This window comes from Pyxicephalus adspersus, chromosome 6 (genome assembly GCF_032062135.1).
Source record: "Pyxicephalus adspersus chromosome 6, UCB_Pads_2.0, whole genome shotgun sequence".
Classification (NCBI taxonomy): Eukaryota; Metazoa; Chordata; class Amphibia; order Anura; family Pyxicephalidae; genus Pyxicephalus; species Pyxicephalus adspersus.
Genome location: NC_092863.1, coordinates 93,140,853 through 93,166,208, shown reverse-complemented (window position 1 = coordinate 93,166,208; position 25,356 = coordinate 93,140,853). Strand labels below are relative to the sequence as shown.

Genomic DNA, 25,356 nt, shown 5'->3' with positions numbered 1-25,356 from the left:
TTGCAGATTGTGTCATAGCCGGGATTTGAACCATAGCGCTGCAAAGACAAGAGGCCCAACCATGCTACATAGTCAGAAACTTTGGACTCCGAACATTCCAAGCATTAGATGAAAGTAACATTTGTGAATTTACAGCGTGAATTATATGCTACTTTGTAACACCAATGTGAGTATAACCACACAGCATAAAGGTCACTTTATCTAATACATCAACTGTCCCATGTCCAAGTGTTCTTATAATAGTGTCAGATTCCTTTAAGGGTTGTTAGGTTCATCCTGAACATGCACTTTGTGTGCTGACTTTCCTGCTGGATTGTTTTCGAGTGTATCCCTCTGCACTTACTGGGGGAAAAAACTAAATTTACTGACTGTTGTGCAAAAATAAATATTTGCGAAATAGATGTGTTTTCTGTGGCATTCTTATGTGTTGTATTAACATATTAACTTGCGCTAGGGTAGCCCATTCACTTTGAATGGCCTTTCAATGTGCAAGAATGGACCAAACATTTTTTCAAATGCAGCACACCACAATGTATGGCAGTGCATTAACATGTAGAGCAGCATGGTGCACTGCATGTGCATTAGATATGCATTGCCTAGAATGCATAGAAATGTATGTATAGAAAAGCATACAATATGGCCACATACTTAGATGTGTTGCCATGTGGTGCATTTCCCCCTCCTATTGTGTGTTACTTCCCCAACCTCTTAGATTGTAAGCTCTTCTGGGCAGAGTCCTCTCCTCTTCCTCTGTCACTGTCCGTATCTGTCTGTCATTTGCAAACCCTGTTTAATGTACAGCACTGCTTAATATGTTGGTGCTGTATAAATACTGTTTAATAATAATAATAATAATAATAATATTTATAATAATAAAAATTAATAATAATTCCACTGCAACCCAATAATAATAAACATTAACTTTAGGGTGCCATGAGTTCTTTTGAACAACAAGCAGTATGCACATTACCTTGTGATTGGGAACTGGATATTTGAGTCAATGCAACACATTTAGGCACAAGGGTTAGTATTATATTAATCAACCAAATAAGAAGCCAATTCCCATTTTTAATTTTCTTCTTATTAATGAGTTACATTTACTCAGTATTCTCCCCAGATTTTTTTTTTAAGCTGGGTGTGAAGAAGAAGTTGTAGGTAGATGGTGGCCCCTGTATTGTGACCTAACTTTTCAGTAATCACCAAAAAACAGCCGGGTGGTTACTGAAAAGTGCAAGGTGGTGCGCCCAGCTAAAAGGGACTTGGGGGAACAGTTTACTGATTACCTTTTATGGCTTTGGGCAGCATTAAATTCTATTAATTGGTGCTATTTCTAGCACCCTGGACATTGTGAGAACAGAGTCATTTTCTGTGCAGTTATGGAGTGTGGAAGATAAGCTTTTATCTAGGCAAAAAGAAATGTTACATTCCCTTGATGGCGGAAGGGGCTGAAATTTCAAAAAACATTTGCAGCTGTATGGGAAAGTTCACATATATCGACATTAATGGAAATTCCTTAATAAACAATTCTGGATTGTTTTCTTTGAAAACATTTTTAGCTTTCTTGTTATCTGTGCATAACTTTCATTAATCATCCTATGTTTCACAGTAAGTAAACTGACATGATTTGGCCATATTCCCAACCAAGTGAGAAGTTCCCATGAGTGCAAATCATTAAGCAGTGACATTTGGGGCGGGTTGATTAAATCTGAACTATGCAGGGGGAGTTAATTACACTGACACATGTCTAACGTGAACGATTCAGTGAACTCCTAGCTTTGTTGTTATGGGCTGGAACCAGAAACAATCCACTGCAACACTTAACTGTCCTTGAGAAACACAATGTGACTTGAGACGGTTGATGTTGTATTTATGTTGGCTGTTTACAAGTCAGCATTGCTTGAGGACAGCAGTGGGTATCGCTCAAGGATAGGATCTTTGCTCCAATGTTTCTGTTCCTTTGAAGGAAACATGTTTTCAAGTTGGTAGAGATCATTTCATTGTAAATATTTCTTATTGTGTTTATATTTAATGTTTTTTTTACATTTTTTGTATGTATTGCATATGATTATCTGTATATACTCATATAAACAGAGGTACCTACTTTTACCTTTAAAAACAGGTAAACTATATTATTTAATAGATATGCTAATAAAGTAGGAATGGATAAATAGATCCAAGGTTTGTTATTTTTTTTATGATTTAAAACTTTTTTTGTAGGTTAAAGTATTTTATACTTGATTTGGTTTTGCCATCAGGTGGTGTGACTAGAGTCTAAACCGAGATTCCGCTTTAGGTTTGTACATGAGTATATATGTTATATGTACTTAGTGCAAGCCATATTTGTTCAATACATATGCAGGTTTGCTGTATCTCTGTTTTCACCTTTAACTTTTACCAGACTTAAGCATATCTCCTTTAACCTTCATTCTTGTACAGTTGTACATTTTCATTTCCTGTGCTTAAAATTCTAAAGGTAGCCATACACAAAAATTACTAGAAATATTTATAAAGAATAAACATTCATACGAACATGAAATCGAACACTAATGAAAATTTGGGCGCAATTGATTGTCCGTTTGATAGTTTTGCAGCAGGAGGCGTTTCCTGAAAGTGAAAGCCAATGGGGCGCACTCCTTACAGTTTACATTACACCACCTATCTATGTCACTGTTCAGCGTAAAAGTTGGGAATCATTCCCATTGGCTGGCAGTTATTAGGGAGCACTCCTGGGTGCATGTCACCTCTTCTGGTCATTGGGTGCATGGTGGTAACGGATAATATTAAGGTGATTGCACCCACCAGCCAGAGTACGACCACTTTTCCTGCAATTGGTAAAGCTATAACAAGTCAGATAGTCAGAGCCCAGGTATTTCTTGACTGGATGACATCCAACATTATCTATTCCTCCCATGACTGAATGTCTCTGGCCCACCCTCTTCATTCATAGGATTTCATCTGTCATGTAAGTTCATTGAGTCACACGAGGACATTACCTGGGATGGTCTACATCACCTATCAAGACATTATGATAGATGATAGATGGATGTAGAACTCGTTCCTCACTGCTTGCATCAGGGCTGGGGGGATCGTGAGATAAGACGGGGTGCATTGATTTTTTTTTTTTTCAGGAAGTTCTGCATGACACCTTGCTTACCCCTCCCACCATCCATTATCTTCCTGCACTGCAGGTAAAAAATGAGAAACCCAATGATGATGTCATTTAAATCATGTCTAAGGATAACTTACCATTACCCCTAAAAAGGACAAAAATAATTAGAGTATAATAGTTCTGTATTTATTTCATTAGCATGTCTATGAACAAGGGAAAGCTTTAAAAAGGAAGGACAAAATATAAACTAATTTTTAGATTTCAAACTGGTGCTTCTGTGGCCAAGACTTGGGCCTTGCATGGACTAGGGTCCCATTTTCGAATCTCGAATTGCATTACCTGGATGGAGTTTGTATGTTCTCCTTGTGTTTGCAAGGGTTTCCTCCTGGTTCTGCTCAAGAAAAGTAACTGTAAATCACATTCTTCCCTATGAGCTGCAGTTTATTACTGCAGGAAAAGTTTTATACCCATGTACAATTTAGGGGTGTTCCCCCTAAGACCGGCCTTGGCCTGTGTTAGGGTTTATTAGGACTTTAGTTTGAGAGCTTCTTTGGGGGAAAGTTAGTGGCATTGCTATGACTCTGTTAGTGCTACATAAATACAAAATATTAATCATTTTAATAACCTGCTTCTTCTCTATAAGGTGTTCATATACTTGTTATGATTCTACTTTTTGTTCTACAGGTGGAGTAATACAAAGCTTCATTTATAACAAGGTGAATCTCATGGAAACATTTCCTGGGGGAGAATTGTCCAGGTCTATATGTTTCAATAGCAGTAATGGGTTCTCCACCAGTGAATGTTCTAGTTGATGCCGGATTCAATTCTTTATAAATAAAATATTGTTACTGTTTTATTGGATTCTAATAATATCCACATTGTAAACTATTATTCTTGGGTTGACCTGCATAAGAAATCCTTTCCTCAACCACTTACCAGAACTCAAATATGTTTTAGTAATATATTACGACATGGAAATGTCAAATTTTCCCTCTCTGCTAAGAATTATTTAGTTATGGAAGTGTCCTTGCCCCCTTGATTCATGTCTGTTTTTTCCAGCTAATGATCTAATTCCAGAGTAAACAGCCTTCAGGGATGTCCTAGGATCCCAGGCCTGGCTCTGGCGTTAAATTATGTCTTCTTCTCCTCAATGCTCATCCTGTCCAGCTTCCGGCACGCTCAGTTCAGCGACTGTTTGGTTTGCTGTTTGGCTGTGTGACGCCAGGGAGGTGCCAAACAAAGAGTGCAGTGTGCCCATGTATCTTAATATGCCAAGATTATGCTGAATGGTAGATTCACGCTTGTTTGTTGTCTTGGAGAATACATGAATATCACTGCATTTAAAGGTATTTCTAATAGAAATCGCTTTCTTCCCTATATAGCTGTTTCATATCTATGGGCTGCAGTTTAATACTTTAAAATAATTATGCCCATGTGTGTATCATGTGTGCTGCAACATTGGTTAATAGGTGTATTGATTTTTTATTACTTTAATATTCTAAATCTTTAAATGCTGTAAAAATGGTTAGCTTGAATATATTTGTCCTTTATATCTCTATGCGAGCATGCATTGGATCAGTCGTATTTGCTGATTCATATGCTGATTTTGCTGTTTGGTTCAGAAATGCTGCACGGTGCTTGCGTTCAGTTGATCCTCTTATTAATCTAGAAATCACAGACCAGAACTGACGATAAACAGCATTGTCTTGTTTTGGATGTACCATCCATGTTTTGGGATTAAGTTATCCAGCATAGAGCATAGCGAATGCATGCTTTAAACACTTTTTGGTCTGGCAAATAGGCTATTCAAAGTATATTGTCATTTGGGCACCCGGTTCTTTTTCCGGAATTCGTTTTTCTGCCCAGTTCTTCTTTGAACTACAGACCATCTTCTCCCTCTGTCCTAGGGTGACATTGCTGCTGCTTTGTAAAAATAGATATAGCACATTTGTGAGATGTATACTGTGTATGAACAGCATATTTGCTTATTAAAAACTGTTTTGGCCATGCAGGGCAAAGCAACAGGGCGTAATAGTACTCCACCCAGCGTTCTCCCCAGCCTCCTTTAGCTGGGCGTACCACCTGGCACTTTTCAGTAACAACCCAGCTGTTTTTGTGGGGTTACTGAAGAGTTGCTGCCACCCACCTAACACTTCTTCCCATCCAGATTAAAAAAAAATTCTAGGGAGAATACTTCCCACCAGTTGTCCCACCAGGAGTCAGGAGAGCCAACCCTGTGTAAACCCGAAGTCATGACTTACAAGGCGCTGGGTGTCTCAGCAGCCAATTATTAAGCACAAGTTCTGTCTCATGGCAGCAATGTAAGTGTTCCTCACATCTAGAAATTCTGCATATTAAGAGAATAGATTTAGCCAAGAAGTAGAGGATCATCTTCTCCTCTTAGACTTATCTTCACAACCCAAACAAATCACATGGCTCTGATTTTATATTGTGGTTGTTAAACTACTCTGTAATTCCTTTTTACTGTAAATGAACTATTTTTACTATTCGTTGGTTTCTGTATGAATGGATTTATAAAGCATAGTTTTACGTTCCGAAGGTTAAGCCTTCCATACAATGACTTCCTGCTGAGCAATTTTCCTTCAGCCAGAATGAAGTCAGTATTTTTAGGACAGAACTGTTGTGAACACGTACAAAACAATGTGTTTTGGCAGAAGAATCCTACTTTTATCCGGCGGGAGGACAGAGTTGTGGGCGGAAAACATGTGCTTTAGAAGGAAAGGATACAATTTTCTTGAGAGTGAGCGGACAGCATGTGAAACACTTGAGAAATTGCATGGGTAAGTAAACACGCAATAATTATCTGTACGACCCAACGTTTCCTTCATTTCAACCTCTTGGTTCTTGAGAAGCTCCCCTTGGAGACAGTTTTGCAGGAAACTTGTGCTGAGGAAGTATGGAGGCTGCCATTGCTGACCTTCCCTTCTTATACGTTCTCTGACCGTTTTGCTGATTCTTCTTTTTGAGTTACTGACCTGGAAAAGAAGTGTTGAGGAATTTTGACTCCTGATCCAACATATAGCTCCCCATACCTGCAATAACTCTTATAGACAAACAAATTATACATTTTGACTAGCGGGCTACTGATCAAGCAATTCATTTATCATTACTTTGGATAACAACGTGATGCATATTACTGTATATTTTACATTTTTTAAACTTTGCAAAATAAAGTTGGTATCTAGGTAAAAAAATGCAGTTGGCAGCAAAATATTAGCTTAAAAGCAAAGAAAGCTGGAAGGTAGACAGAAGGGGGTGCTTCTGGTTACCTGGGGCTAATAATCTGCCAATTAGAGGGCCTTCCATCATTACAGTCATAAACTGCCACTTCCCTACCCCTCGCTATCTACTGGTGATAATAACAACAGATGGCATCACAATAATAAAGACCTTTTTGGTCTACCCAAGGAAGTTATGAGGTATAATGAGTAATGCAAGCCAAAAGCCTAACCCTAATCCAAATCCCCTATTCTGTGAATTTACCACCTAATGTAACCCATAAACTAGATCCTTGATCTTTAAAATTGCTCCTAATCTCCACACTTCTGCCCACTCGCTGCCAAAATGTATTGGAGCAGTCAGGACCCAAAACCCAATAATGACCATGACCCAAAACACATATCTGTATGAAATATTAACATAAAAATATTTTTACTAAAACATTATTAAGCCTACAATTTGCATGCTTTGACAAAACCCTATAGTAGCTTTTCCTGAGCAGGTTTCTATGAAACCCTAAGGGATTCTTCAAACAGCGGCAAATTGTTTTCTCACCTACATTGTGTAGAAAATCCTTTTGGGTTCCTTTCTTGAAATATCCAGTGGCGTCTGACTAGCTCTTCTTTGGCATGTGTACACTCGCTCTCTCCAGGGTGTCAAGGCCATCAGCATACTTTAAAGTTACTTTAAAACACAATCATAAGTTCTCTTTTGCTTTTTTTATTGGGGGGGGATAAAAATTACTTTCCTATATATATATATATATATATATATATATATATATATATATATATATATATATATATATATATATTTATATATTTATATATTTAGATTTTTTTTAGCTAATTGTGAAAGCAGAACAGCTCTGTGAAATGAGTCAAGTAATTTTATTCCCTGTGAAAATGAATGATAGTAACTAACTTTAAATATTTAATTAGGAGAACTATACAGTTCAATTTTGTATATTAGCCTATATGAGCCTGGGTATACTTGTGTTCCTTTAGAATATATATATGTTTTTTCATTTGTACAAATACATTTTGTGATTTTAATTTTGACTGATATTTTGGTACCTGACAAATCCTGCTTTTTCTGCCTTGATCCAATTTTTAGTTCCTAAGCTTTCCATATGGTTAATTTGAGATGTGATATATATATTATGTCCTTGGGGCCCTTTTAATAAGCACACTGACCACAAATGTAAGAGTCTGAGTTGACTTTAACTTTGAACTTTCGACATTAATCATTGGCTAACATGGTGCAGTACTACTACTAATACCGCTGCCCCAGGACACCATATTCGCTTTCCTTTCATTTAAGACTTTCCAGAACTTGCTGAGTATGTACATTACACAAAATGCCGGTATAATTTTTTGCATTTTTTTTTCTCAAACCCTGACTTTTCTCCTAAGGTTCCTTGGGGTGAAGCAGTTGATAAAGATTCCTCTAGTGTCAAGTGATGACTGTAGCATACACGAAGAGCAGCCATCACCCTCACAGTCGTCTTTGTCAGAACTGAGATAAAACACCTTCTGTTCTCTGGCTTATGTTAAGCTACGTACACACGGCAGATTTTTATCGCCCGATAATCGGCATCGGCCAATTATCGGGCGAAAATCTTCCGTGTGTACAGTCGGTGTCGTCCATCGTCCGGACGACCGACCTGCCGGATCCACGGACGATGGACGACAGCCGATCGTAATGAAAGGGAAGGGGAGAGCGCGCAGCAGGGTGCCGCTCCGTCGCTCTCCCCCTCCCCTCTCCATAGAGCATGAACGGTGCTGTATGTACAGCATCGTTCATGCATCTTGCAGCCCCTTGTCGTTGGAAAGGATCGTGAAAGATCCTTTCCAACGACAAAAATTGCAAGTGTGTACGCAGCTTTATATAAACATAGCTCAACCTGTGTGTTTAATAAATAAGACCATTGTCAGCCTCCTGCCTTGGCATTGCACAGGTGGCAGATGGACTTGGCAAGGATGACACCTGAGGCTCTATTCACTAACCTGTAACCTGACGTCCCAGCTCGGGGAATGGTGACTGTACACAGTAGTCACGGCTGACATTATATAACCGGTTCTTTGTTAGCAGCACGGCAATGTTTTCAGTTTCCTTGTCCTAACTCCCTCCGTGGGGAACATAAATTGCAGCTCTCTAGCGGCTGCAGAGGGAATATAGAACCGTGCTCCAGGCAAACTACAAAATACACAGTTGAAATACATCACTTATTATTTAGCAGTATTCTCCCCAGCTCCTTTTAGCTGGGCGCACCACCCGGCACATTTCAGTTACTATCGGGTATTTGTGGGTGGTTACTGAACAGTTACAGGGGCTGCCACCCGCCAGAAATTTCTTCCCACCCAGCTTAAATAAATTTATGGGTTTAGCACTGTATAGTTTACCTGCTGAAGGATTTGTATTTCTGCTTAATAATGCCCAACTGTGATCAGATTGTGCATGTAGTAATCACATCCTCTCCAGGGCTGTCCCCTGCAATCATTCATTTTCACTCAATTTCAGATTTCTTCTCAATTCTTGTTTCATCTATTTACAAATCAAAGTAAAGTAATTCTTCCTTTCATTATGCAAAAATAGTTTTTTATTGGGAAAAGGCTGGGCCTGGTTTTCCCTAGGTTGGTGATCTATAGTGAGTGAGTTTCCTTAGCTGTAGTTAAACAATAAAGCTTGGTCTTCTCTCTGCTTGTGATTGAACAGAGCAGAATCAGCAGGCATTCTCCCCCTTCTTACACATGCAACATATCTGATTGAATCAGCGCTACGTTATATGTTGGCGCTATATATATATATATATATATATATATATATATATATACAATTTAATAATAATAATTGAATCCTAGTGCTGTGCTTCCTCTCCCAGTCTGTAAAGGGGATTATAGCAGTCACGAGCATTAGCTACAATGCATATCTGCAATAATTGGTGCATTTATACATGGGTTATATATACATTTATACATGGCTGGATTGTAAGCTCTTCGGAGCAGGGTCCACTCCTCCTATATCACTGTCTGTATTAGTCTGTCATTTGCAATCCCTATTTATTGTACAGCGCTGCGTAATATGTTGGCGCTATATAAATCCTGTTTAATATTAATAATAATAATCGGTTTTCTGATTCAGTTCTACTCAGCCTTTTGCTCTGAAAAATGTATTGTGATGGCTCTTGGAAAGTCATGCAAATGGCAAAATGTCTTGATGGATGGATGTTGTTGTAGAATGAAATGAAAGGGAAGGCTGGGAAAGGAAAAGGCTAGATAATACTGGACATCATCCAATAACAAAATAGGAGGCTTTATCTGACTTGTTGCAAATTCTAATGCATACTGTAAGAAGCTCACTGTGTGCATGGAAAGTAAGCAATTTCCTTACAGAAGAGAAGCCTGTACAACTGTGTAGCTTTAGGAAACTTGGTGATGAAAACATGCACACTTGCATTACTTTTGGTCTGTTTACAAAGAACTGGCATTTGTGTATTGAAGTGAAGGCAGGCTTGTTTTCAGTATGGATATCATTACACAGGTGATAATGTCCATGGAGCAACAGGTATTGAACCAATTGGCGAACACAAATGAACAACATAGACAGCTACAGCAGCAACTCCAGAGTGATTTTAACTGACTTAATAAGCTGACTTATTGTATCTCTCCAAGTCTAAGGAGCATGGACCATCATGGGAGAACTTGGGTGATCCTGCATACATAGAATGGATTTTTGCTAGCGAATGTTTTGAATCCTGGATCAGATCCATTCCAGGTTTGCTGGATCACCCAGCTTCACCGATGAAAGTGTATCCTCTCCTGCCTTGGAGAACTTTAATAAATCAGGCCCATTGTGTATGTTGGTGTACCATATACAGCATGTCAACATGCAGTGCAGTACTGCACATAGATGTGATTTCAGCTTAAAGCAAACATCATTTGGCCTATTACAGTACACAAAATAAGTAGAGTTCATTCACTTGGGCTTCTTCTATAAAAGGATGTAAGAGGTCAAGTAATAGATAAAATTCCTTAGCAACCAATCAGAATCCAAACTGCAGAATCTCCATATTGATCAGTGTAATATTTGCGGTCTTAATGCTCAAATCCAATAATTAAAATAATTGCGGCTTATTTTCAAAAATTTGAGAAAAATAAAGAAGGAGGAATAATAGTCTTTGGGCTTGTGTCAATGGAATTGGTTTGATGTCAGATTGACACAACAAGTGATTGCCATTTATTGAGAATGGCAAATCATATTCACATGATGAATTCTGTACATGTACATTTTTTTATTTTTTAATGCACTACCTTCTCTATATATGTTATTTGTTTTATTCATGACTACTTTCCCTACATTATATCTAGACCGTACAGATCTTAAGGCTAGAAAGGCAAACTTTCTAGCCTTAAGAACTTTCTTGGAACCGCATAAGACGTTTACGGTTAATAGCTAGGAACACCACTGTCTAGTGAAATATATCTCGGTCGGTAAAAAAAACTTCAAATACTAGACCGGATATACATTATCTATTACATGTGTACAACAATTATGTATTAATTGTTTTTTTACGAATAAATATTCTTACAATCGAAAACTTGAGCAAAAACCTCTTTCCTTCTCTTACTTGCCATTTGTTAAAGTATCTATGTTTTGGCTAATGGTGACAATTGCAGATGTTTTGGAACACAAATTCATTGTTGAATGTTTTTGCCTGTCTAAAAATTTGGTTCACATGCATGCTTTGCAGTTCATCTCGGAAAGATGAAAGGTCCCACTTGTGCATAAAGTCGTTTCCTCTATGCATAGCATTTATCCCATATCACTGCAGACAGCTCGTCAATAAAACTTTTATTACCAATCAGCTGTGACAGTTTAACTGCCCTCCCACACAAAGTTTGTTGGAGTGATGTGACTCAGACCTGGAACCTTTCCAGATTGCAGCGTGGAGTCACCTGCTAAGACACGGAACTGCCAAGGAACAGTTTTCTCTTTTGTAGAACTACTTTCACTTGTTCTTGTAAAATGAATAAATAAAGCCAGAAAATCTCCCAAATGGATCATTTTAAGTGTAAATCCCTCCCAAAAATGTCATTTTTGTTCTAGCTGTCTCACGGCCCGATGTGTTGACTTATATGTGTACATTTTCTGTCTGAAGGGGAAAGAAAATCCAAATTCACAGTCATCACATAAAGAATTAAGAGCAACAAGCACACAAACATATAGTAATTATTGTTCTTATTCAGTGTTCAACCCAGAAACTTTTTTATGCTGGGTGGTTAAAAATTGTAGGTGGGTGGGGGCCCCTGTATTGTGACCCAACTCTTCAGTAACCTCCCAAAAACAGCCGGGTGGTCCCTGGAAAATGATGGGTGGAGCGCCCTGCTAAAAGGGGCTGGGGAGAACACTGATATTTAGAAAAAGTGTTTTTTTTTTTCCAAAATAAAGCTTTATTGAAACAAGCAAATAACAGTGTATATTATGTTATATTGGCAAGAAATATGTATATATTGTCATCCATGTCTGTTCATATTTATAATACATTTTCAAGTTTCAACAAGTTTAATCATGTAAAATAACAAAATAAACATGTAAAAAACAGCAAGAACAGCCACCTTATAAAGGGTAAACAACAATAGTAAATTGATTAGGGTGTTGTAAAAAAGTGCACTTTTCCGTTTGACCTTGTGGCTTTAGGATGGAGAAAGACAGAAAATAAGAGGGGATATTGTGCAGAAGAAAACCTTTGTATCTTTCAGAAGGACAGACTCTCTATGATGTATCGTTGTACACATTTCTATATTCTTGGGAGTCATGAAAGTTCCACCATAAGGCCCAAATGGTATAATATTTTGTTATAGCATCCCGGGATGCATGAATTATTTCCTCATTTCTGAAATACGATCAATTTGAGCAAACCATTCACGTAAGGTTGGCCTTTACATTGATTTCCATGGTCTCGGAATCAACAATTTGGCGGCATTCAAAACATAAAATAGAAGTGTTTTTTTTTATTGTTGTGGTGTGTTGTGAGTGTGGTGTAGCAGAATTTGCGCTGGGGTTGTAATATCATGCTCCTCTGTAATTTTTGCTAACAATTTGATAACTTCATCCCGAAAAGGTTGAATAAGAAAAAGTGTTAATTTTGCTTTCAATCTGTATATGGGCTGCTGGTGGTATTTCTGGCTACACGAGATGGCAGCAGAATGGCCGCAATGTCGGCTTCCTGCCTTTAAGAAAACTCCTTGCCTGGATTCCTTGCATTGTGTATAATATATGTGGGCATTTACATTAAGCTCTCTATAGCAATGTGGGGTGGCTACAAATGAAAATGTTTTGATTGGTGCATAAGATGTAGCCACAAGAATTAGGGATAAGCAGTTCTCTGGAAAAGATATTGGGCATTTTTAGGGACTACCCGAACACCTATTTAAAGTATACAGTCTCCTTCTGTTTTTTAAGACATACCAGATCAGTAAAGATAGCGGGTTAGCACAAGAGCCAGGCAACCGGCGTTTTCCAGGAGGTTATCTCCTTTCATAGTTTATTAGCTGGTTTTTGTAATTGACTTTCCTGTTCTTTTTCTGTTTCTGTAATAAAGCCCTATTGTCATGTTGGTGTAGGATGTGAATCAGATTATGTTAGGGAAGTCTCGGGCACATTGCCTGGTATCGGGAAGGAACAAGGTGACTTCCCGAACTGTTCAGAAGAGCACAATGTACACACGTCTTGTAACCTTCAGGGAATTAAACCTCTCTCAGATTGGCTGCAGGGGCAGGCATGATCTTGCTGCTACAAAATTCCTTTTGAAATCTTTCCATGAACAGAAGTCCAGATTTTTGATGGGTTTTGTATATCACTAGGAAGCTGAGAACAACCAAGCAACTTCAGTCCAATTTGGGGGAAGAGATGGTGACAAGCCAAAATATACAAGCTGAGCTAGTCTCTCTATTCAAAGATTGGACGCTTCTAATGAGGAGGAATTACTCCTCTTAATGTCACAATTGTTCTTTGCTTTCTGTATTTGCTGATTGCTTGTCCAAGAATATTCTAATATTGTCCGAGCCTGGTGAGCTGATTCTGAGGGTTTTTACTTTTCTTGGATTTTTTCCATAACTGCTGATTTTCCATCCCTTCTCCATCCACCTTGTCCAAGATCCACTATTGCATAATGTCCTTCTCCATAACATTGAAATTATGTTGAACCTTTATAAAATGTGTTCAGACTCAAAAAGTGGGCTTACCAATGACATCTCAAAAAACATCATTATTGGGGGGTTTTAATTTCCAATATCAACTAAAAACCTAAATGGCTTAATATCTACTTAGAAACTTAAAAACTTAATTTGTTGAAATCGCCCTTTAAACTATGACCTAACGAAAAAGCAAAATTCTAATGGTAAAAGAATCAAAATGGTGGGCAAAATGTGTTTCATGTGATTCAGATTTGGCCTTATCATGTTTGCTTTAAGATTTTGTGATTTGTTAATTTAAATTCTTGGGGAAAAAGTTTTCCCGCTCTCCACTGCGAGCGTCAAGTAGATACACCTACCTTTCCTCCATTTATAGGACCGGTTCTTCTCTGCCTCATTGGCTATACTGCCACATGTTCAATAATTATTGCAGGAAATGATCCTTTATGATCGGTTCCAGTAACGAGTGCTGTAGCCCCATTGCTGCTCTGTTCTATGGTGAGAGGACGGGGGAGAATGAGTGAATGGCACCGCTGTGTGCTTCTGCTTTGACTGGCGATCGTTCGTGGATTCGTCGGCATTGATCTATGACTGATGTCAGGCAGCCCCTGTACACGTCAGATACTCAGCCCGATGAGCCTGACCGTCATCATACGTGTGTACATAGCCTTAGGGTAAGCAGTCCTGCCACCCACCCACCCAAAATCTGCAGCTCTGGGCAAAGGAGGAGATTGCTGGCTGCTGGGCAAACAACATATAAGCTACATTTATCATCTAAATATAACCTTTTCATTTTCTCATTATTTTCTTAGGAAAATAATAACAAGTAAATATTGTAGTAGGGATTGTAAGCTCTTCTGGGCAGGGCCCTCTCCTCCTGTATTATTGTTTGTATCTCTCTGTTACCCTTATTTAATGTACAATGCTGCATAATATGTTGGCGCTATATAAATACTATTTATTATATTTATATAATAAAGTGAGAAGGGGCACCATTTGTAATCGTTCATTTCCCTTTGAGTTCAGGTTCAGTTCACTGCAAGTGCAGTGTTCCAAGGATGGGAGGCTGAATGCTGAAATCCTTATTTTTAATGTGCATAGGAACAAGTACAGAATGCTGACTTTTCTTAGACCTAGCACACCCAAGAAGATTAGCTTCTGGATCTGCACTTGACCTACTGATCTGATTTTCTGATTGGTTAAGTCCTAGGATATTCTGCTCTTCCAATAATTTTTCTTTTATAGAAATTGAACTCATTTCTGATTGTTCATACGCACAACGTCTGACGGGAACATCTGACAGTTCTGATCGATTTGTCAATATATGGCAGAAATGTATTAAAGGAGCTTTTCTTTTTTCTATTACAAATCAAACTATCCATAATCCTTTGTGCTTCCAAGCATCTTGCATTGAGTAGATCATTGTGTTTTTTTGTGTGTGTTTATTAGACTTTAGACTATTTGCTTTGCAAGTGAATAGACATTCATTTGAACTTATCTTATTTTTTGGAGACTTTCTGGTTTTCTGTAAAATACAATTAAGTCTTCAATTATTTCCCCCTCCCAATGCCATGAATAGGTCAGCCCGCCTACATAAACCCCTGCATGTTGAGACAAGGCTGTAGTGTGTTTTATTTCTTTGTGTACATGGGTAGTTGTGTATACCTGCACAGGTATAGCTTTTTAATAGAAGAAACAGAAACATTCTGCACAAGTTTGAATCCTGTAATAATAACGTTTAATAATAAATAATCCAAATAGCAAGCAAAACCTTAATCCACATCTACGTGTAATAAGCAACAAAATTAGCAAACAAAATAGACTGCAGAATGTTGCAGTACCATTGATTTTGATTGGCACCGCAACACATAAATGCGAACCATCTGTGTACTATGGTGCAGGTCTGTTAAAATCCTGCGTTGTGTTGTCTTTGCTGTCTTTAAAAAATACTAGCTTGCAACATATCCTATTCTATTACGTGTGCAGAATACATTTATACATTTTTTGTATAAATCACACAGACCGCCAATAGAAAACTGTGTTTTGTTGGCAGAACTGAGCTAAGCAAATGTTGAGGTTATTGTACCCTCAAATAGTAGCAGGTGCAATTCTTGGTAATATACTAATCTAATTATTGCTTCATTTTTTTTATTGCAGGTTTGATCGATTCATTAAGAGATGCAGCTGCTTAAATAACCTCTGAAGGATCTGTCAGAAGACAAGGAACAGAGAATGCAGAATAAGCTTTGCCTCGGCAGTTTGGTTGCTCTTGTCTGTTTGCTGAGCCATGTCTGCAGCCAGGCTACGGGTGAGTGTTGGTACATTTCCTTACCCACTGCGGCTTTATAAGGAAAGCGTAGTTTATTTTCTGAGAACCAATCAAATATTGCAGAGACTTGCTTTTCCATACTTTTTGTTTTTGTGTTAAAAATAGAGATTTGTGCAATTGTTAATATGGTTTAATGAGTAATTTTTCTTCTTCCATATATCACATATGTCTATTTAAATGCCTGTATATATATTTACTTCATTTGAATATTTGTTTATTTTGTTTTAATTTGATATTGTAACCTTGAGCTATACATTGTTGATATTGGTATTTATTGACACATCCTTTAATGTGTCAATAAATAACAATGATAAAAATAATAACAAAATAAATGTATAACAATAAAAAAAAAAAATAATTAAAAATGGAGATTCGTAGTTTCGACACAGGGAGTGCGTTTTTGTGAATAAGGCTAGGTACACATGTGCAATAATTGTCGTTGGAAACGAACGATTAACGACTGATCGTTCGATAATCAGTGTAAACAATGACACAGATGATCGAGGAATGACGCTGAAAACGAACGACCGTCCGGAATTTTCCGTTCGGGCAACGATCGTTCACTATTGTGTGTACGGTCGTCCAGTGATCATGGATGGTTCTGCAGTACACTTTCTCCTGTACACGTCACTTCCTGCATCGTTCAAACGATCGTATCTAGTGTGTGTACATTATTGGCGGAATATATTTGAATGGTCTTATTGTTACAGCATGTACAGAATCGTACTCTAAAGGATCGTTCAAAATAATTGTGAATAATCGTTGATCTGTGGTTAGTTGTTCGTTTTCCAACGACAATTAATGCACGTGTGTACCTAGCCTAAGGCCCAGTCTCCACTTGCATTGTGCCCGAACAAGCAGCCCACATTGCAACAGGTTTCAACGTGTTCCTGCAGAATATTTAATGCGTTTTTTTTAATGGAGCTGTCAAGAAAATTTTGCTTTGCCACTATACCAACATACATATTCTGTGCAGTGAATCATTCATGGAGACTGCTGAATTGCTTTTAACTTGTCGGCACAACATAAGTTCTCATCAGAATTTTGGGTACCTGGGGATCTGGGGGAGAAGATAGAGAAAGTAGAGTGCAAGCACAGTTGAACCAGGGAAGGATGAGCACTGAAGGATGAGAACTACTTAGGTATGCTCATTGCCAGGGACCTTCCACTCATATCTTGGACTTCACCTAGTTCCTTGGTGGAGGAAAGGAAATCTGACACTGGAACAAGAGTCTACTGAGTTGTCCCTCAAGATATCACTATAAAGTTTTGTGTTTAAGTCTTTCTAGGTGCTCCCTGGATGCAGGGCTCCTATGGGATAAGGCTGCCGTGAATCTTTCTTCCCTCAATCATTAATTAGTTGAAGCTTTACAAGGTAGTCCAGCTTAAAGCTGCGTACACACCTGCAATTTTTCTCGTTGGAAAGGATCTTTCACGATCCTTTCCAACGAGAAAAGACTGCACGATGCATGAACGATGCTGTACATACAGCACCGTTCATGCTCTATGGAGAGGGGAGGGGGAGAGCGACGGAGCGGCACCCTGCTGCGCGCTCTCCCCTTCCCTTTCATTAGGATCGGTCGTCGTCCATCGTCCATGGATCCGCCAGGACGGTCGTCGGACGATGGACGACGACCGACTGTACACACGGCAGATTTTCGCCCGATAATTGGCCGATACCGATTATCGGGCGAGAAAAATTTGCCGTGTGTACGCAGCTTAAGTCTGCACAAAGCTTTATGGCTGCCATAAATCTGTGAATGAAGATGTTGGGGAAGAGGAAAGTCGCAGTCATAAAATCTGATGAGAAATCAGTAAACTGATGTATTTACAGTTGATCGTAAAAGAAATCCTATAGTCCTTGTCCTTTCATTTTTTTTTGTTTTGTTTGGATTTATTTTTTCTTTTTCTATCTTGCTTATCTCTATTTTTGACATGCCATGATATATTGTTATCCGGTGACCCTTCTTTCTTACTGTAAAATGTGGGATTTCGTTCTTCTTCCAAGGGGCTAGGTGAATTCCAGCATATGAGTGCAGAGACCCTGGAAATGAGCGCTCCTAAGTGGTTCTCATCCTCCGGTGCTCCCTGGTTCAACTTTGCTTGCACAATCCTTTTGTGTATCCTCTGTCCCTATCTTCTTTCACATCCTCTACCTCAGTCTTTTTCTCTCCTCACCATCTTCTTTACATTTTCTTTTGTCATCTTTTCCCACTATCTTTTCTTGTTCTCTCTTTTTCTTCTTTCTGCTCAGTCTTATTCAGAAAATGATCCAGCATATAACTGTGCCAGTAATGTAATATATTTTATTACATTATTGTGTTTTTTCATTCTTCACTCAGTCCAAGTTTTTCTCAATAATAATAATTTTTGTAGCCCCATCTGCACATAGGATCGGTCATTATGGTCAGGCCAATGGGACCTCATGGGAGCCCGATACAGTCCAGCAAGCTGCAACACTACCGGGAAGCATTGGAGCTTTGCCTGATGGCCTGGCATTTGGGAAAATCATTTTAATTTTTAGTTAAATGTGAATATTTCTTCCTCTTACGTTTTCATGCATCATAATTCTCACATTTGTTACCCAATTGTCTTTGGACCATTGCCCCATATATGTAATTTCTCATATAAAATGTTTGGTGACCACAACTTAATGTATTAGTTTCCCTGAAATTTTGTATTATTCTAGTTGCAATCTTTTCCTCATTACCATGGACCATGCTTGCCTTATTCTCCGTGAAACTCTTTGTAATCCATACAGTGCAGATAATACAGTGTATACACACACCAGCTGGAAATATACCTATTCCAAGGATGTGAATGTTGCAGTGTTGTTGCTGAACCTGTGGATTTGTTGCTTCTTCACTTCCCAAAACAAAATTTAAAAAATGATAACATTTATGTCAAACCAAAAACATTTTTTTCTTGGTTTGGATAAGGCACAGAACAATTAGAACTGTTGGTTTGTTAAAGCTGTATGTGGCTCTGCTAACAAAATTTCCCCTCCGATCCCTCTCATGCTAAACTTTGTATTACAAAACAAGATGGGAAGAGTTTACTTTTTAGTACCAATGAAATCCTATTGTGTTTTTTTCTTTCCTTTTTGATCTAAATCATGCTTTAAAAAGTTGTTCTGCCTTCCTCCTGTGATTTTCTTACCTTCCTCTGGATGAACTTCTTTTAGGTTTCTTACATTGCAGGTTTATTTTCCTTGTGGTTGAACTTGATGGACTTGTCTCTTTTTAACCTTGTAACTGGCAAATGATTGGATGTCATCTTATTTACCAATACTAAATTAATAGATAATTAGTGGGGACCTGTACAGTATATAATTTGCAAAGTGGACATATTCTTTACTAGTTTACCAGTCTATAGTTACATAGTAGGTTAGGTTGAAAAATGACCTCCACCAAGTTCAACCACTAGGGACATAAACATCCCAGATATAAAACCTTTATAATACATATAAGACATATTTGGTCCAGAGGAAGGCAAAAAAACCCTGCTAAAATTTTCTTCAACAGGGGGGAAAAAATCCTTCCTGATTCCATGAGGCAATCGGATGTTCCCTGGATCAACGGTCTGTTATTTTTACTTTAAAGCCTTAATACCCAGTAATATTCTGTGCTTCTAGAAAAGCATTCAGCTTTTTCTTAAAGCAATCTATAGTAGTTGCTATAACTACTTCCTGAGGGAGCCGATTCCACATTTTCACACCTTACATTAAAGAATCCCTTCCTTATCCGGAGCTTAAACTTCTTTCCTCCAGATGCAAAGAGTGCCCTCTTGTTCTTTGTAATGATCTCAAAGTGAATAATGGGGAAGAGAGTTCTCTATATGGACAGTTTTATATATTTATACGGGGTGATCATATCCTCCCTTATACGTCTCTTCTCAAGGAAGAATAGAGAAAGTCATTCCTTAGTAGTTCAGCTCACATGCTTACACTGAATAATTTGTGCTGTATCGAATACTTATGGTTCCATTGATAATAAATCAAGTATAAAATGTGGAGTATATTTCGGCATGAAGCTTTTAAATACATTTCTGCAATATGATTTCCTCCTCTCACTGGACTTACCATAAGCAGCAAAGAACAAGGCGGTGTCAAAACTATTGAGCACAATAACCAGTTTTATTTCCTAGAAATTCTGAATAGCAGCAAAGGTTTGGCAATCGGGGCAGCCATGGTAAATTGATTAATGCAAGGCTGGAGTTTACCATATTTAAATGCTTCATTGATTCAGATATTCTGTATGGCCAATCCTGGGATTTGTAAAGTTCTAGCACACAGCACTAGCATGGTTTCTGCATCAGTTAAAGAGGAAGAAAATTGAAAAATGCTCAAAAAATGAAAAAACACCTTCAATCCCGCAGGGCAGTGGATCGGTCCCGGAGGTCTCTTCTATTGGATCACACGTCATCCTGGTATTCACCCCCGAGCCGGCGCACCATGCGTCACCATCTTTTCCTCTTCAGGGTTCTTCTTCCTACGTCACGTGACCCAGGCGCAAGATTGGGTGATGTAGGTTGGAAAAAAACTTGCTGATCTCACTGCGCATGCGTGAGATTGGCAATTTTTTCCCCTTTTCACAAAAAGGCTCCCAAGGAGCACCCAAGAGCCTCCCCAGGCAATTGAGAATTGGGGGGCAGTGCTAAACCCCTTTTTTTTTTTTTTTTTTTTTTTTTTTTTTTTTAAAGGGTGACTTAAAAAATACAAACAGAATTTTTACCTTACAAAAAAGGGTTGTCTACCCTTTTATGTAAAGTGAAATTTTTTTTTCTTTAATCTTTAATTCCTTCCCCTGTCTGTTACACCAAGCAGTACACCAATTAGTTCTATGTTACTTTATCTCTTTCCTCCTATTAATATGTTTCTTTGCAGCATACCTGATTGATTCCTTGTGCTGCTTTTTACAACCCCTGTGCAGTTTGGTTTCCACAGGGGATTGTAAGAGGCTGATACTAAGTCAAATCCAGGTAAATACACTGCCTACTAGAGATGATCAATGAAATGCAGAATTGAATTTTGTATGCAAATCACGTACCAACACTAACTTGAAGTTGATCCAATCAAATGTTATACTTTTTTTATTGACTTGGTTTTGGTTCATTCAATTTGCATGTGATCTGGATAAATGTTAAATTTTCTGCATCACATTGACCACATTTACTCCTTATTTTCAAAAATGATACAGATATGTTAAATAATATTTGTATATTTATTCTTTTCCTGAAGTTTATTCCAAATAACCCCATCAATGTGTGTTAGTGTTTTAACTTCCTAAGTACATGGGACAGCTATATTTGCTCATTTCAAATGCAGATTGTTCTTTGCCTCAAGGTCTGTTTGATGATATTCAGTAATCATTCATAATGGCTAGAGACCATGCAATGTAGAATACTTATGATTTCAAGCCCATTTTTTAAAGCTGCAGCATGGTAACTTTGGTTTATATATAAAATATGTACTGCAGATACATTTCTGTTATTTAGATGTATTCCCTGGCTGCAGCAGCAGTTAACATATTGTGATTTGTGCTGATATTGCAGTGTCTCCAGAATTCTTCCGGAACCTCACATGTCTGACACATGATCTAGAGACCATGTCCTGCTACTGGAAAACTCCTGACTCTGCCCAATCTGCAGTCCTCTATGAGGTTTGTTCACGGTAAGGATCATACTTCTATCTAACCTGATCTGTACTTTTAATGAAAAGAAGTTTGCTCACAGAGTAAATAATAGGAGGGTCAGCATCAAATTCAGCTGCATTATATACATTTTTATATTTTTTTATTAAACCTATTTATTAATCAGTATTTTGGAGTTCTTTGACACTACATAAGATACAACTAGTCATCCATGTACAGAGAACTATGAACATTCTTACCGAGTGGTAAATCCTTTATTTATTTTCTTGCAGGTCTTCAGAAGCAGAGCAGTGTTACGACTCTCATACAAACAGTCTGCAGGTTGAACTGCAATTGATTTCCACTCGCATTCGAATCAAAGCAAAAAATGTCTCGGGGGAACCGACGATCAGTTTTGAGAAGAACACATATGAAATCCGTAAGTTCCTTTGGGTATAAAAACAAGGAAAAGATTGTACCCAATGGTATCAGCATAGGGCTATGTCCACTCTGGTGTGTTAATATATCTGTGTTTATCTCTTCATTGCTTTAAATTGCCAACATTTGCTCACAACTTCTCCACTTCTCTTTAGCTTCCACTGGCAAGCTCCATATTAAATTTATGGCTAGCTTTATAAAACAGACACTGCCCTGACTTAATGGTGGTGGTTGGGTTAATGATGAGAATTACATTTGTGGCACAAGTGTGTTTGCCTAAACCAGGAAAAGAACTGGTTAAAGCAGTTTTTTTGTTAATTTACTACTTCCATGTTTCCCGGGTCTGTAATGAGTGAATACAGTTATATAATTAGTGCGATCTTCCTGTATGTTATTTCATTAGTGAGCTGATGAACATAATGGGCTGCATTGTGTTTGGAGCAGATCGGTCCTTGTTATTTTGATGAGATTGCAGATGACGTTTTCTGCAGCTAATTATGTGTCCTCTTTATCTTTCAGCTTACGTTCCATACACACCACAGATCCTTTCCTTAGTTGCAGATTATACGTCTGATACCCTGTTTGTGGAATGGACGGTGGATTCTAATGGCTTTCTGAATGAAGTGAAGATTGACTGGGAGATCAACATTTTACAGGGTGAAAATCTGCAGCTTGTCAAAAATGTAGGTTATAATGTTTATATATATATCTCAAGACAAACTGCATGTGCTCTATGATATTAACACACACTTTCTGTGCTTGCTGCTGGCCTTGTGGTGGGTGACAGGTGTAGATCCTGCAGACACTTATGGTAGATGCCACACTCTCAGTGTCCAGCAGTTGGTTGTCTATTCAGCCCACTGCCTAAATAAACACCCGTCAACCACTATGGACAAATGCCGACTTAGTTGAAGGTGGGCGAGTTTACATACTTTTGTTAATGGGGTAACACTGCTTCACAGTCCTCTATGTTAAAAAAAAAAAAAAAGTTCCCTTTTTAGACTTATCATAAACAGCAGCATTGTACTGCATGCTCAACGGTGCTCCCAACTGCTCCTTCCCATTGTTTGGGACCAATGGGAACTGCTTTGCGTACCCATTTGCATGTGGTTGCATTTGTTTTGCGGAAGGATTGTGGTATGTATTGCCTCTGGCCAGGCAGTTGGTTTTCCTCCCCCAGAAGAAAAAAACAAAAAAACAGACTGCCATTACAAGGCTACTTAGTATAGCTTGTGCAAGCACGTTGACCTGAGGTTCAGTTTTACACTTTTGGGCACATAGAAGCATTTTGCTATGTACCTGGAAGCTTTGGTTTTCCACCACAAGTCTGAAAAGGGCCTAAGAATGTTACGCAATGGAACGTGTCCAGCTGGTTAGCCAACATAACACATAGTTTCAATTTGTTCTCTGGACAAATGCCATAGTGGTGACCGAATTTACATACTTTTGTGAATGGGGCTACGTTGTTTCATGGACCTCTTGTAAAGAAGCCCTAAAGCCCCCTTGAAACTTACCATAAACAGCAGTGATGTACTACATGCTCAACAGTGCCCATAACTTCTCCCATCCAACTCTATGGGAGCAATGGGAACTGCTTTGTGTACCCCTTTCCTTTGGGGAAGAATTGTTGCATGGTTACTGGCACATAGCAGCTAACACTGAAATGGGTTTAAAAAAAGTCTGAAATGGGTCTAAGAATGTTGCACAATGGAATATGTCCAGCTGGTGTAGCCAACATAACTTATAGTTGCAATTTGTTCTCTGTACTTAGGAAACATTCGTGGTGCACTGGAATTTAAGCGTGCCAACATTCCAATGGAACTGGACCTCAGACTTTCCTCTGAAATGTACATCGCACTCTGTAAGGGTCCGATGCTTCGTCCATGAAAAATTCTACTATGGAGAGATACAACATAGTGACTGGAGTGCCATCAAAACAATAGAAGGTAAAATCATCTCTTGTGCCAGGAGTTCTGTCATTGACAATATATTCATAAAAATAAAAACATTACCAGGAATAGGTAATATAATCAAACATTATAGTCTTCTGATTTCTAAAATATCCAGGTGCTATTATTAGGTGGAGAGCAATGGCAGTGTTCTCCTCAGCCCCTTTTAGCTGGGTGCACCACCAGGCACTTTTCAGTAACCTCCCGGCTGTTTTGGGTGGTTATTGAACAGTTGGTTCACAATACAGGGGCTGCCACCTGTCTAGCTTCTTCCCACTTAGCTTAAAAAAAATTCTGGGGAAAATACTGAATGACGTGGGGCTGAAAATGGAACGCTGCAATGGAAATCAAAATTTTGATTTAATTTTAAAAAAATATAACATCTGCATATTGATTGATAGATTTTAATATTTACCATAGAACAATGAGCGACAAGAGCTATACAATAATTATTTATTCACACATAACGCTTCTGGATTTATAACCTGCTGCCTATTTACAGCTTGACCTATCCTGATGAAACACGTGAGTTTAGAAAGTAAGGTATTCATGGATATGTTTCTGTCCCACACAGGTGACACCACAATGGATGTGGCCATGTTTCCTGTTGACAAGGTGCTTCTCGTTGGCTCTAACATGACCGTCTGCTGTAAAGTAGAAAAGGAAATGGTAGTAGAAACAATCCAGTTTTATTGGATGAAATACCCTGTAATCTATCTTGGGAGCAGCAACGTGGGCGGCATTCAGCTCCTCAACCTGAACAAGTCAGATACTAGTGGGCACAATGTCGTCTGCAACGCTAAGGATTCCAGTTATATAGATGGAACTGTAGTTTTCGTGGGATGTGAGTATGCTGTCCTATTCCATTATTCTTTCTATCTCATCCAGCAGTAACTGTGTATAGGGCAGTGGTATTTATAGAGGGCAACAAGCTTTGCCCCTGACATGTCCAGAGTGATGCACAATTGCAATGTGTTTTTAAGCCTATGCACATTTACTTGTGCATTTATGCACAATGTGTTCTAGCGGAACCTAACTTAAAAATAAAAAAGTCACACTTACCTTTAATTCCGCAGACCCCTCAATCATGCTGGAGAATTCCTCGAACTGGTCCTGTGTCGTCCTGGAATTCTCCCTCATCCCGGCACAGAGGAAGCGCTGATTCCCCAATCTTCAGCCTTCTCCATCCTTCTTCCGGCTACGGCACCCGATCTCGCACTGCACAGGCGCAAGATCGGTTAACGTAGCCCGCTCTTGAGGGGAAAAAAGCGTGCCAATCTCATTGCGCTTACGTTAGATCTGCATATCTCTCCCCTCAATGTAGCAAAATGACGCTGATATCCGGCATGTGCAGAAGGAGCAGCCTCCTTGGATGCGGGACGTAGGAGTCCTAGGAGGCTCCTCACTCCCATTCAGTCTTAATTTGAGACAGAAAGCAGAAGGACCTTTTTATTTTTTTTATTTT

General features: G+C 38.6%; 1 protein-coding gene across 2 annotated transcripts in view; it reads left to right on the top strand.

The window, feature by feature from the left end:
• Positions 1 to 25,356, top strand: part of LOC140334318 (leukemia inhibitory factor receptor-like) — a 66,853-nt gene that overhangs the window by 16,974 nt on the left and 24,523 nt on the right. Inside the window, exons 1-7 of one of the 2 annotated variants that reach the window (XM_072416616.1) lie at positions 1,894 to 1,978; positions 15,703 to 15,853; positions 21,428 to 21,545; positions 21,798 to 21,943; positions 22,462 to 22,625; positions 23,714 to 23,888; positions 24,466 to 24,735. In XM_072416616.1, the coding sequence (XP_072272717.1) occupies positions 15,778 to 15,853; positions 21,428 to 21,545; positions 21,798 to 21,943; positions 22,462 to 22,625; positions 23,714 to 23,888; positions 24,466 to 24,735 (949 nt within the window). In that variant the 5' untranslated portion in view covers positions 1,894 to 1,978; positions 15,703 to 15,777. Of the gene's footprint in view, positions 1 to 1,893; positions 1,979 to 15,702; positions 15,854 to 21,427; positions 21,546 to 21,797; positions 21,944 to 22,461; positions 22,626 to 23,713; positions 23,889 to 24,465; positions 24,736 to 25,356 lie in introns of those variants that run through there. The other variant, XM_072416615.1, reaches the window with a different exon arrangement.